The 15,198-nt window shown below is 43.9% G+C and overlaps 1 protein-coding gene across 1 annotated transcript in view; it reads right to left on the reverse strand.

Annotated features, from left to right (window-relative positions):
- Positions 1 to 5,552, reverse strand: part of pard3ba (par-3 family cell polarity regulator beta a) — a 133,299-nt gene extending 127,747 nt beyond the window's left edge. The window contains exon 1 of the mRNA XM_035150615.2: positions 5,090 to 5,552. Within this exon, the coding sequence (XP_035006506.2) occupies positions 5,090 to 5,206 (117 nt within the window). The 5' untranslated portion in view covers positions 5,207 to 5,552. The remainder of the gene's footprint in view (positions 1 to 5,089) is intronic.
- Between the last annotated feature and the right edge of the window lie 9,646 nt (positions 5,553 to 15,198).

Raw genomic sequence — 15,198 nt, forward strand, 5'->3', positions numbered from 1 at the left:
GCACAATGGCAATAAAGCTCTTAAAGATCTTGAATCAGTGACAATAGAGATGTCTGCTATCCGCGGTATTACAGTGCTGAAAACAGAAATAAAACAATTTTAAAATCTGAAATTGTGTGTTCACTGATCATTTGTTGTGTTTTTCTTCACATGAGGGATGGAGACGTTGAAACTGGTGAGACAAAGCTACAACCATGATGTCAGCGCAGAGCGTTTACACCTCGCCAGAGAAACCGGTTCAACCTGAACAACTGCCCGGCATTCTTCTGCCTCTCACTTACACAATGTGTGTGAGAGAGAGAGGGAGAGAGGGAGGGAGAGAGAGAGAGTGTGTGTATGTGTGAGAGCAACAGCAAAAAAGGGAAGGGCATCATGTCACCAGCGCTAAGACACACACCTTAATGAAATAAGAAGCGCGAGTGTGGTTTTCGGGGCGAGGGATTAATTCCCAGCAGTGGATTAGAGCACGGCAATGCCCGTGTGTTAATTAGCGTCACCTTTGCAGGCCGAGCTTAAGACACAGGAAACCCATTTTCCTCCCTTTCTAGCTCGTGATGAAAAGGGGGTGAATGAACGACACTTCAGAGGGAAAGCAATCTACACAGGGGGAAAGACGGGGGAAACTCTTCTGAAGTCCCTCGCTGTCAATCCCCTCGGTAATTCCCCTTTGTGTCCTGAACTCTTCCCGTGAAGTGAAAAGACAAAAGGAGTTCGGGAGTCAGTCTAAAGCGCCGGGGAATTACTGTGACGGTTAGAAGAGTAAATTTCCAGCAAATTACACTATTAAGTCCCCCCGCCGTTTAAAGCGATATCGCTCCTTCTCCCACTCCACCCCCTCTCTGGTGAGCAAACACGACACCACTCAAGAACGGTGAAGCGGCAGGGCGATTAGTGAAGCTAAATTCGCTGTGGTGGCGGTGGCGGCGGCGGCAGTGGTGAGGGTGGTGGGCGCTATTTCACACTTTGATCCGCAGAATAATGTGTAATTACACAGTGGTGTGGATTTAGCTGTGACCAAAAAAAAAAGTCTTTAATGGATGAGTCGATGAGGAGTAGAGCTGCGGAGAGATTTCACTCAGGAGGAAGATGACGGTGAGAGACTTGACCTTTGTGGTCGCCCACGTTCGACTGTAATCAGGAGCTAAAAATTACTCCTTAACATATACAGCGACGTGAATGACAAGCTACATCGAGTATTAACCGTGGCATGGCTTTCCGAATGCAATACAATTCTCGGTTTCCACGATTCATTTACAATCGTTCTGTTTTTAGTGTCTCAGAAATTCCTGGCTTCACATTATCCTACACCAAATGAGACCAAGGACTTTCAGTCGTTTTTTGGCATTTCAATGAAGAATTGTAACATATTAGATCTTTAATGAAGAATTCAAGAACCTAATCAATTCTGAGGGTCCCAAAATTTGAATATTTTGGATAATCCAATCTTAATTTTTACATAAATATATTTCATAAACCAATATTTTTGATTAAGGGCCCCCTGAATTTTGGTGAGTAAAGAATTGTGACCACAATTTAGTTACATTGTTAAAAATGATTTAAAAATCAATACAAAATCAATGAAACAACAAAATTGAGTGATTGTTGTCAGGTTTTTTACTCCAGTACATAGAAGGATTACTCCACGAATTTAAAACTATTTATCCCTGTAGTTAAGAAACTTAAAATATAGTCTTTCTATAATAATAAATCCAGCAATTAACAATCTCTTGACTATCTCTTCTTTTCTTACTGGACACGCTGTTCGAACTGGAACAAAACAGTATGACATTCTGAAAACTGACACACAATCACATCCCCTTTTTAATGTCAAGATGTCCAGGGCAGACATCTGCCCCGCTCAAGTGCCCTTCAGCTAAACACTGAGAACTCCCTCTGTCGCCTCAGGACGCTAACTGTGACCACTTCCCTGAACACGTCTGACAGCGAACGTGATCTCAATTCCAAACCTCCAGAAGAGAATCAGCAGGTCTGAACAGTCGGATCAAACTTTAGAAATACCTTTCGCATTGCCGAGCTCTGACGCACCAACCCAACCGCCACCCTGGATGACAGGAGCGGGAGGGAGGGGAAAAGAAACGCTCTCAGCTTGTTCAGCACGCTGTCAGGTGTCAGCGCGGGGGCTGTGCGCAGCATAGGGGCTGTAATATGAACTGAACCTGTACAGACGCACCATGAGACGGAGACAGGCAGCGACAGTGCCTGGCTGTTTCCCCTGAGAACGCAACACTCAGGGCCCTCAGGCTACAGGCCGACACTAACATAGTAATCGAGAAAGACAAGAGGAGGATCAGCTCCTATTGAGACGTCTCTCTCCTGCAACTGTGGACTTTTTCTTTGCTGAATAGACAAGTTAAACACCGACATTCTGATATGAACGGGATTTTCTGATTATCCTGAATAAGGTCATAGACGTGTGGAGTATTCTGATCCTTACTGGCATTATGTGGACATGTATACGTCTCAATCGCAGTATAACGTCCTCCTTTGTGACATCAACACAAGACAGTTACCTTGACGACAAGAGCTTGACGACACATGGTTTAACAAATAGTATAACATAACCGGACTATGCTCTGTAACATGTTAACAGGAATAGGAATGGAATAGTCGAAGAACAAGGTTTTTTTTTAAAGTAGGTTTTTTGGGGGAAATTGTGATCAACATGTTCCCTATTTTTATATCTAATAGAAAACAAGCAGTTATCTGTAGTCCTCAGAGATTTATTTTAATAGAAATAGGCAATAATTCAGTTTAGATGACAGATGGAGGTAAGTTCACGTTTCATTTACTTCATTTTCTTATACTTATAATAAATCCTAACGCCTTAGGTGCAAAACTTTACACAACTTCATCACATATTAGGCGAGCTCCCACAATGTGTGGAAACAATATGGGAAATTCTTTTTCTGCCAGGATCTCACATATATACATTTATATTGTTGGCAAAACTGTTTCCTCAACAGAAGGGATGAAAGCGGCTGAATGTGTAGAGAGAGTCACAGCTGAGATCACACTAAATAAACTGCTAATTAGGAAGGTCTACATGGCGTGACAGGGACTCACAGAGGCAGCGCCGAGTCCCGTTCGCCACGCACACGGCCATTAACCAACACACACAAACACAACAACTCATCGCCGATTAAACCCAGGTTTCTGACACTGTCCCTGCTGTCAGCGGTGAAGCCGGCGAGAGAAGAAATGTGCGGTTAATGTGGGCAATAAGTGGACACCGCTGGCAGGAGCAGCCACTGCTGCGGGTCAGATGCATTTAGACCTCTCTGGCACTTACAGAGCCGGACTGTCCTCGTGATGATCCGCCTCTATTAAGAGAGGGCAACAGACTGCTGAGTCAGTGTCTCGCTTGCAAACGGCTCCTAATTAACACACTCCGTGAGAAACAATCAAGGCCCTCGGTGCATTCTGATCACACGCTTGCGTTTTGCAGAGTACAGCTTGTGCATCTTTGAGAATCACCAGGGGGAGGCTGGGCAGAGTGGCTGTCGATGAAGCAGAGACCGGGACGGCTCAGGAGACACTGAGCAAGATTAGCTGCTGGGTGCGTGTGGTCATCTGGGTGTCTGACATGTTTGTGTGTCAGTCCGTCCATCCCTGCTTCTCGCATCCCCACTAGCCAGCCTCGCTCTCGGGGGGAAGGTGCGTGGGCGGGCTGAGCGGGCACCAGCCAACCGATAAGACCTGCGGCCTGTCACCGGTCCTAATCCCCAATCACTCTCAGGACAAAGCCTGCCTTCCACCGCGCACGTCCTCGACTGCAGCCGCATTGAGGACATCAAACAGTAAACTTCCACCTGCCCGCCGAGATACCAGGGCTTAAACAGGGCGCTTTTGTGGAGGTGGACAGCCGAGGCTGCAGCCACATCCTCGGAGAGACAAAACCCACATTAGCACACTATCACGCTGGGACAGCATGCACATACAATGCTGCTGATTAATAAAAGGTCACTTGGACAGAATGATTAATGTTCGATGGATTGCAGCATCAGCAAGCAGGAAGCTGGAGGGGGGGGCTCATATCTTTGTGCATAGTGTATGTGGGACATTCATAACAGCAAAAGTCACAGGGAGACGACAAACACCACCAGTGGTCCCTGGACTCGTATTACACCATGAGATATTATCAGTTTGGTCTGGAGAGCTTCGTCCACTTGTGAGTTTCGACTCATCACTACAGGTACGACGCAAATGCATCCAGATGTGTGGAGGTGGAGAGCAGCCACAGCTTCTGCAGCCGAGACACGTGACAGTCACACCGCATGCATAATGTGTCGGACTGCAATGCATTGTGGTCCGCTGGAACTGGGCATGTATTTGGATGCATGTCTTACAGAGTGATTCCAGAACATTAGTGCACGCTCTCATTTGATTGTATTTGTGTCATTTATAATAAAATTCATGGTTAAACCGTAAAACATCGAGCCTCATTTGCATTTCTTTGTAATTAGAATTCATTAACGGCATCTTTGAAATCATTGTCCAATTGTTTTACATTTATATGAGCCGAGATTTTTTTGGGACTTGTTTAAATAATAACGATTGATTCATCCTTAGATATTTGGAGGTTTCAGATGAAAATGTTTGACCTTCTGAAGAAACATTAAATGGGGGTCAAACATTTTGTGGATTTGAAGTAATAATACTATTTATAATGTTAATTAAAAAATGTTAACAAAGCTGCAAAGTCCTTTAAAGAGAGGGAGGAAAAAAACAAAACAGAGAATAAAATTAAATCATAAATAAAGAAAACACTCAGAGATGACAGTTTTAAAAAAGTAAGTAATAAACCAAACTCTGTTGAGATTGAGCAGTAAACCTTTATTTCTATTGTAAACAATGAAACTCTACTTTAAGTTAGCAATTAGCTTATTTGGAAAACTAGGCTCGTCACGTGACCCACACCTCAGCCAAGTTATGGGAAGTATCTCTGCTCAGATGTGAGGAATGAGATAAATCAAAAACTTCATCTGTGAGTACAAATACACGAAGACAGAGTAGAGACACGGTTTATACCTAAATTAGGAGACTTCAGTATTTTAAAAGGTGTGTTTACCTGCTCCAGGATCCTGCGGTACCTCCGCGTGGCTTGATCGACCAAATCCCGCACGGTCCATCCAGCTTTACACGGCACCACCACCGCAGTGTCCCCGAAAGTCACCGTAACTTTCATAGCAGCTGTACAGTCAAGTGATTATTATAAATTACAGAGTATATTAATCCAAGTTCCGGTAGTAAACCTCCCTGGAGCCGCTCCAACGCGAGAGGACACCTGTCTGTCGAAGACACCCGAGCAACAGGTGTCTCTGGTCGGCAGGAAATCACGGTGCAGGAGCCGCTGGTCCGGTCCGACCTCAGCGAGATAACCCGCCGGAGAAACCCCCGCAGGACGTCTGGTTTCCGGGTGAGTTAGAGGAGAAATGTGAGTTCACCGCGGCAGTGTCATGTTGAGTCTGTCCGATCCACCCAAACACAACAAACCCCGAGAGGAACCCGGAAGAAATCACTGCGACACAGGCTCTCCAGGAAACTACATCCCCTGGCTGTGCAACCACTCAAATGACACTTGATTATATTAATATTCATATATGTTAATGTTTCTAACTGTTCCCAAACTCCAATAACAGTTAATTATCATTATATTCATATATGTTACTGTTTTAAACAGTTCCCAAACTCCAATAACACTTTATAATAATAATATTCATATGTGTTACTGTTTTAAACTGTTCCCAAACTCAAATAACACTTAATGATCATTATATTCATATATTTTACTGTTTTAAACTGTTCCCAAACTCAAATAACACTTTAATATAATAATATTCATAAATGTTACTGTTTTAAACTGTTCCCAAGCTCCAACAACACTTTATTATAATTTTATTAGAAGTGATATGCCTTATTAAAATGTTTTCTTATCATTACTTTTGTATTTGTCTTGATTTATGTCTACGTCTGCTGTTGTTAAATATGTGATATATAACTAATTGTACACAAAGAAAATAGGATAAAGAAGAATCATGAAGACATATTTTATATTAATATTATATATTACATATTACCAGTATGGTCACTATGAACTTGCTCTTACAGGATTTTGCACACTACTTTGTACCCACATAAAAAAGGAAAAACAAAAGTCACAAACGCTGTGGACTCAGGGGAAAGTTGAATCATCTTTTATTTGCTGAATTGGAAAATCAAAAAACAGTAATCTAATACAGTGGAAATAATAAATAACACCATAATACTACAGTCTTAAATCCTATGAGACTTGCTTTAATGAAGTATCAGTGGCTGTGACCTGTGGAAATACAGTGCGGCAGAAAAACAAATTAAGCACAGTAAAGTACCATGAAATAGTACCTCAGAGGGAAATATTGTAAAATTTACCCAGCATGACATTTATTTCACAGCTGGTGTCACCAGCTCCTTTACAAGTAAATATTTCATATGCCTGACTCCCTCTCCTCTCTAATCCCCCTGCACACACACACACTTACACACACAGACCCACACACCTCACATACTAATTACCTAATCGTCATTGTCTGTCATTTTGTGTCATTAGGCGTGTTGTGAAATTGCCTGTATGGATATTAATGGCCGCCGACACCTTTTTTCCGTGCTTTATTCCCGCGCTTTGTGTGGTTTTGCTCTTGGGAATCCATCAAATCAGAAAGCCACCGTGGCAGATGGATTCATAATTGGGACAAGCAATTATTTCCACCTCCATTGTGCTTCATCCCAAAAGGTGCGGAACGGAACAATAAAGGTCTTACAGCCTCTTCTGCCCCTAAACCGAACAAGGAGAAGGAAATGATCCCAAATATGAGCTCTGAGGATTTTTAAGAGAGAACACACTTTTCATAGCAGGTTTATTTCCGTGTTTGCAGAGCAGTTGACAAGTATATGATGCGGGTTATGTTCCCCCAGCTGCTGACTCATCAGCCGTTGTTGCAGCCAGCACTTGGCTGCGATCGCACTCCGTCAGCAGTGGAACGTGTGTGTTGCTATACAACATTATTCAAACCCTGGGAGCTGGGGGAAATAAAGACATTCTGGCTTTTTCGTCTTTGGATTTACGTTCCACACTCCTCACCTGCTGTGAGTTTGCATTTTAGCAGCGACAAATTTTGAAAGTCTGAAGGACCAGAAATCCTGTAGTGGCACAAGTAATCTTCTCGTTTCTCGTGTAGGGAACGGAAAATATATATTTGGATGATTTTGGCAGATGCTAATTGTGTGTGAGGTGGGGTTTATGACCAATACTGCAGCCAGCCACCAGGTATTCTCAACTCAACTTTCACTTACTTCCCCCCCCCAGAGCATTTGACCACATCACACAGCCTTCTTTAGTGAACGGAGCCTGCTCAGGTCACGTGTTGACCTTTTGTCGATATGTTTAAATGTGGACTTTGGCACTGAACGTGAATGGTAATTTTTTGCTGATAGGTTTTTCCTCTGATGTTGCCCGGGCACTCGATATCCAGCAACCAAGGCACATACACACATACTGTATGTACACCCCTTACACACTGGCTGCTACATTTCTCAAATTACATCATGTGGGTTTTGCTCCATAGAGAAGTGTCTCTGTTTGTTCAAGGTGTCTCCCCCTCTGCACAGTTCCTGTCTGTGTGAGAGGAGGAACAATAACAACCTTTGGACAGGACATGACGGAGGCCTCGATATGTCTCCTCAGCATGTGAACAGATCGTGTACCATGTGAACAGAACAGTTCACAATGAGATGTCACTGTCAGAGTTGTTGTGTGTTGCAACACAGCTCACACACACACACACAGATGCGCAGTGAAACCTTGATATTATCTGTCCTGCGTAAAGAAAGGAGCTGCTGTCTGACCTGGGAGCAGACGGGTTTGACAACAACGCCGCTCTGCAGTGTTTGCACAACGGGGCTGCTGTCAGTCACTGGCCCCGGCTCGTACCAGGGATTAACATGCGACAAATCACACCTGGGCCTAAAATGCATCCACGTGCACTGTGGGACCAGTTGTGGTCGGATCTCACTTGCCAGGCTTTGTATGCAAAGAAACATTATATAATTTCCATTCAAAAGGACCGATTGTGGACGGTAGAAATTAATCGGGCCCATGATCTCACTTCGTCTTTGAATAGAGCATCATGCTATTCATCACACCCTCGCGTTTACCAGTATAAGACTTAGACTTTGAAGAGTTTGAATTTACTGTACGAGTCTGAACGCTCTATCAGACCTTTTCTCTCGGAGTCTTTTCAATCCTCGTCTGGAAGTACGGGTGCGCGCTACTCAAAGCGTCGGCCGTCAATAAAAGCCCAGTGATGGTTTTTGTTGTTTTGTTCGTTTCTCTGAGTGCAATTTACAGGGTTGGGTTGTCTGGGTCGATAGTCGTGTTGATTTGCTTTCAGTCTTCAAGCAGTTCCCCCTTTTCTAAAGAGCAAAATTGACATGTTCTCAGCGGCAATGCCACCACCCCTGTGTTTTAGCTCAGTGTGAGACTGAAGCCAGTCAATAGCTGAGACTTGCTTCACTTCCTGCTGCGCTGCTCACAATTACAGGCCCTGAATCAGTAGCAAGGGTTACTCATAAAAAAGCTCTCGCTCAGTGTTTGTGTGTGTGTGTGTGTGTGTGTGTGTGTGTGTGTGTGTGTGTGTGTGTGTGTGTGTGTGTGTGTGTGTGTGTGTGTGTGTGTGTGTGTGTGTGTGTGTGTGTGTGTGTGTGTGTGTGTGTGTGTGTGTGTGTGTGTGTGTAGCTGCACAAGTAGGCCAGGGGAGATAGTGCTCGCAATCACAAAAAATATGACATCCATTCAGCATGAGGATTTCATTTCAGACCTCAGGTATAATATTCATGCTGCAAAATTGCATTTCTTTTGTGTGCAGCTGCTGAAAGGCTCCGATCGAATAGCTAAAGGCGCTCGCCTGTGAGTCACAAGTGTTGCCGAAGTTGCCCAAATTGATGTCCAGAATTACCACAGTTATTCAAAGCGAAACAGTTATCATCAGGCGCCATGATCTATGGACACACACAGATGCTTCAGTACACTTCCACAACTCAGGAGGATCTTTGTGCCGCACTGCTGGCGGTCCACTTCCCTTTAGGAGGCTGCAGGTACACTGGAAGGAGAAGTGTGCAGAATATAAAGAGGAAGAGGAAGTTGGGAGTCTTTGATGTTCTTCAATCCTATAAACCAACGTGGTGAACGTACACTGGCAGCTCCGATATCCACCGTAAGCCTTAATGCGGAGACTCTGAAAGGGAGAGTTTGGTCATTTGTTGTGATGCTGCAGCAGGATTTAAATACATTGCAACTTTCAGTTATTTTTTTTTACTAGTTGCCAGATTTCGGCACCAAGAGTACATTTGAACCTGTTTTTAACAAAGGGTGCAACCATGGATTGTAAATAAAGATGGACGATCATCTTTGTATACAGTCTATGGGCGCAAGATTTGGACAAAAAAATGGAATTAGTATAAATAAGTAAATGTAGAAACTAGGAATGAATGAATGAAGAAGAGAACATGGTTTTCAGCTGGTAGCCAATATGCAGCACAACAGTTTAATAACTCCAACACAAAGTAACCGGAGGTGGCCTTGACAGTGTAACATCTTAACTTCACCCTGCATGATTAATGTAGCACCTGAAAACCTCCAACTGGTTTTTTCTTATGAAACTTTCTCTCATACAATTTCCACATTTTCCACAAGGACGCCCAGTGGGAGATAAAGTCTGATAACTAAGAAAAGCTTATCAGCGTTTCTTATTGTTATGTGGAGTACAGCTGGAAACATTCACAATGAAAGTCCAGAGAAAGACAGGAACCAGACAAAATGTGTATTGTAGTTTGATATGATGGAAATAAAAATAAAAAAAATGCATGAATTCTTTGAGATGCTGTCCTATTCTGCTGTTGTAGACATTGAAAGCCCTTCAGAATAAGAGCCTCGGATATAATCAGATGTAAAATGTTAAATAAAGACAACTGACTGCTAGTGTGTGTGTGTGTGTGTGTGTGTGTGTGTGTGTGTGTGTGTGTGTGTGTGTGTGTGTGTGTGTGTGTGTGTGTGTGTGTGTGTGTGTGTGTGTGTGTGTGTGTGTGTGTGTGTGTGTGTGTATGCATGGTGTGTGTATACAGAGCTTACAGCTGTTAAATGACGCAGATATTTAAAGAAATGCCTCTTTCTTTTCAAACGGCCCAGCTGCCGTTTGCAGTGCCAGTGGCCGACCGAGCGTTTCCTGTCGTGCAAACAGATGAGTGAGTTTTTCCCTTCTTTCTTTTCATCGTTTACTTTTGGCGAGAAACCAGGCGTCTTTGGCGTAGAAAATCACAAAGAGGGTTTAAGAGGGAAGAAATCGAGCCACAGGTGATAACAGTCAGAGGCGCAGGATGTGGATTTGTCGCGTCTGCACATATTTTCACACGCTTTTCGTAAAAAAGAAAAACATATTTTCGCACTTGTCGCTGGGAGGAAGTAACAAAAGCGAAGTCGCTCCTTCTTTGACTGTTGCACACGTCTAATGAGACTAATTAGATTTTTCTCAGCTGAAATCTGGAGTTTAACAAGACACGACTCTCACCCTCTGCACCGCGGCCCCTTGATGGGTGAGAATGAGACTTTATATTCATCAAGCAGTAGCACATCACACACTCTCTCTCTCTCTCTCTCTCTCTCTCTCTCTCTCTCTCTCTCTCTCTCTCTCTCTCTCTCACACACACACACATCCACTAATGGATCAAATTAGAGCTCTGGCACATAAACCCTGTTCTCTCACCCTTTGCTTGTGCTCTCTCTCCGTTTTCCTCTCCTTCCTCTCCCTCCTTCGCTCCTGTCAGAGACCGTCGCGGGGTAATTAAAATCTACATTGAGACAAAAGTTGCTTTAATTTAAGTTCATTATACTGCGCCAGTCTCTGGGATCTTTTTTCGACATCCGCTGCCTTGAAACCATGGCAACTGCCTCCTAACCTAATTTCCAGCCTAATCACAGCGAGGGAGACTGCCGAACATTGATTTGGGCAATTATGGGGCTACATTTGCAACAAAAGCAAACAAGGCAGCGGCTGGGGAAGGTGGGGAAAGTGCGGAGGGGTGGTGGTGGGGGGTGAGTGAGACTTGAGTGCTAACAGGGAAAATGAAAGAGAGGACAGAGGAGGGGAGACAATGTGCTGAGGCTACATACCTAAATAGTTTAATGGTGCTAAAGTGGCACCTTTTGCCTCTGGCTGCAGCTCGTAAACGTCCCAGTGACGTCTCGGCTTCACCGTCTGACTGACGCTTATCTACGCTTCATATTCTAAGCTGCTTCCACCCGGTAATTTGACTTTTTCTATTTACAGCTGCATTTTTATTGGCTATTTCCACAACCAATTCACGTGGAACCGGAATTATAAACTGTGGTTTATGTAGTTCTGCTTCTGAACGGTCACTTCGTCCAAATCACCAACTGTAGGAGGTGAATATTTACACTGCTGAGATTTCTGTTTGTTTGAGATACTGGGCTGTATTTCGGTCCAAAATATCCCATTACTTGTTGCTTATATCATTATTAATTTGTTACTGGGACAGGCAAATAGGCCTCAATCCTGCTCACACATCCCAGTGTCATTTTTTCATTCATAAAATCATGTATTTGTATTACTATGAATACTTTAGATATGAATCAGAGCACAGGCACCTTTTTATTTTCTTCTTTTAGGCTGGTGTCAGGTTCATGGCATGAGAAGAAATGTGTTTTGGGCGAACTGACACTTAAAACCTGGCCCTTTTAATCTCAAGCTGGACTTTATTACCAGCAGGAGGGGCCGTGGGATTGGTTGAAGCCTCAGAGGTCAAAGGTCAGAGGGTCCAAAAGTTGGGAAAGGCTTTACTGTAATAACACAACCTCATTATGGGGGGATGGTTACGGCCCAGGCAGGGTCAGACATTTGTTTTCGGCTGACCTGGCTTTGGCTGTTGCTGTTATGTGACCACGTGGATTCTGGGTAATGGCGATTACGTCTGTAGAGGAAGAGAAGAGAGAGAACGGGCGTAGGTGCGTGGGCGCTGGCCGCCATCGCAACTCGTCCCCGACTGTGATGACAATCCATCGACCAAACACACTTGATTAAGTTATGCAAATGCACTAATTGCAAATGCGCAGCGGCTCTGCCTCATCACTTAACCCTCGGTAACCTGTTTAAAGGTTTCTATAGCAGCTTACAGTTTGGCTCGCTGGATAGATGTTGTCTCCAGCATTCAGCGCAGGATGAATAGATGGGAAGAGTGTGTGTGTGTGTGTGTGTGTGTGTGTGTGTGTGTGTGTGTGTGTGTGTGTGTGTGTGTGTGTGTGTGTGTGTGTGTGTGTGTGTGTGTGTGTGTGTGTGTGTGTGTGTGTGTGTGTGTGTGTGTGTGTTTCCGCATGTACATGTGCAGGGGGGCAAAGAAGAAAAGAGAGATCAAAATTGCCCCTCTCTGCCAATCAAAAAACCCAATTATCATTCTCAATCAGCTCTGGAAAGACACAAAGAGCCACTTTCGCACAATGGATCACTGGTCTAGACCAGAACAATTACTGCATAATTAGTTCATCAGACGGTCCCAGATTGATCCAACTTTGATTTGCATGCGGAGCCGCGTCGGAGAATAAGCCCGGCTTTGTAGACGTTCCCATCGTGTCGACTGAAGCTGCAACCGAGAAATGGGCGTAAGTGTAAGCGAGGGTGGACACAATGAGAAAAATGTCCCGGTGAAAGAATTGAGCTCGATCACAGCTGTTACACAGGTTATTGGAACTTTTGCACCGCCTCACACTTTCAGGGGGGAAGATTAGGGAGCGGAGAGTTTTTTACTTTTGTATCTCTCCAGCTGGAACAGTGTGGAGGCACGAAACTCTTTTTAACATAAACGTTCACGCCATTTCAACGCATACGATTTCTGCCTGATGAGGGCGTCGTTACAAAGCCGGCTCTCCGCGGCGGGTGATTGCGAGACAGAGGGTGTGATTCACGGGGTTTTTGGCGAAGGCAGCCTCCGCGATCGATGACGAGGAGAAAGGTGGAAGGAGGGAGAAAGCAGCCTGAACTTGTCACGAGGAAAGCGCCACACTGGGTTTTCTCTTTTAGAATCCAGGCTCAATCAATTTCCGAGGGGGAGAGAAAAGGCACCCTGCTTTCTGCAGACAGTGAATAGACTGTGATTGCTTGTGTTACAAAGGGACTGGGGTACAGGTAATGACTGTGTGGTTTTTGACAGACACCACCCAGCAGCAGCTACATGGCTAGACGCTCCGCCATTTGATTTGGGATAAGCGTTGCTATGGAGACCTGGGCTATTTGATGGCACCCTGCTGCTGGGGAGGGAGTTGATTTACATACAGTATTTTCCTGATTCGGAGGGAAAGTATTATTTTAATACCAAAGGGGCTCGTACACTGTGAAGCAGAAGTGAATCTGAGATATATTGATTCAATTTAAAAGTGGATTTGTCTTATTTTATGTCTTTTGGATATAATTTTTTGTCTTTTTTGGCAAATAATCTCATCAGGGACCTCACGGAGGGACCAAAGCTGCTTACATTTTTTTCTATTTTTTGGAAATATATTCTTGAAGAAAATGTTTCTTCCGTTTTACCAAAAATAAACGCAGTGGTCTTGACCTTTCAATATTTAACTAATTTTTCAAAGAGTACTCTCGTCAATCTTAACTTCAGGAAAGTGCTGCGAGTTCCCGAACATGACTCGCGCTTTAGTTACTGTGAGCAGACGCTGTAAGGGGAAACAAAAAGTTTGACCTATCAAATCAATACATTTAGATTTTGACCTTAGTTCGGTCGATAAAAATAAATGGGGTTGAGTGATGGTGTACCTCAGGGTACTGTACAGCCCTTACACTTTTTCTTTGCCATACAAAATGTAACTTCAGCCACTTGGGGTCTCTCAATCAAAACAATAACAAAAGAGCAAGTTTGATGACGTAAAGCAGAGTGGGATCCTGGGAGTTGTTTTTTTTCTGGATGTGAACGTGGTTGGAAACGTTTTGGATAATCTCAGTACGCAAGTCAACAAAATATATAACATAGATTTAGTCGTTTTTAGACATTTTATATCTTTAAGTCAAGGTAACATCAATTTCCCCAAGTCCCAGGCACATGTATCCCCGTTAATCCAACACTGCACCGCCTTGTGTCTTCTTTTCCTCATCTCACTAAATCCAAACTGCATTTTCCCAAGGAGACAGTATAAATATGAACGGGGGAGCGAGCCAGTCGGAGAGCATGGAAATAAACTCGTGGCCCCATCTCTTGGCTCCCAGGTCGATCACAGGGGCTAAGACCGGGCTTACAGCCGCTTCGTCGAGACTGCACCAAGGTTGAGGATGAAAGAAAGATCTATTTCTGCCCGAGCTCTCCTTTGTAATTAGAGAGGAATCCATATGGCGTAGTTTCTCAAGCAAGTCTACAATTCTGCCGAGCCATAATTTACTTAATTACTCTGAGACGCCTCTTTGATTCAGTCAATATCAAAAAGAGCTTTTTAGGAGGAGAGGTAGGGAATGATAGTAATTTCGAGGCTCCCATTCGGTTTTTTTTTCTCCTTCTTCTGGTGAGCAGTAAACTGATTATAGATGAGAGGTTGTCAGATGTGTCTGTTGTGCCTTTTTCACTTGGTGATGGAGTGATTTAAGAGAGAGGACTTCAGCGAAAGTACACTTAAAAAAAACCAAAGAAACAGCTAATATTGATCCCGTCTTTCTGTCTGCCTAAAATCCTCCAAGTGTTGTGATGGGTGCCATTTATTTAAAGTCTATTTGATTCAAAGAGTAAATTGGATATGAAACGGTAGAGGCACTTTTCGAGATGCTTTTGCTTTTGCTCAGAAATCCGAAGAAAATGAGCAAAAGTTGAAAAATGAAATCCACACACGCAGACGAAACTAAACAAAACAAACCCCGAACATCTCCACTAGAGTTCAGCCAACCTTTGGGGATTTTGTAGGACCGCTCCGTAACATCCTTGAGGCCACGAAAGCCAGAGCGCCACTTACCTGCTGGAAATCCTGCAAGTATTTCTTTTCCCAACCGTCGAAAGGAGCGCGCCAGGCCTTACTTGAAAGCTTCTCTCTGCAGGGCCGAGATTAGAGGACATTCCTCTCTGTTTCCACTCATGTAGGCAAGCACGTAA

This window comes from Hippoglossus stenolepis, chromosome 24 (genome assembly GCF_022539355.2).
Source record: "Hippoglossus stenolepis isolate QCI-W04-F060 chromosome 24, HSTE1.2, whole genome shotgun sequence".
Lineage (NCBI taxonomy): Eukaryota > Metazoa > Chordata > Actinopteri > Pleuronectiformes > Pleuronectidae > Hippoglossus > Hippoglossus stenolepis.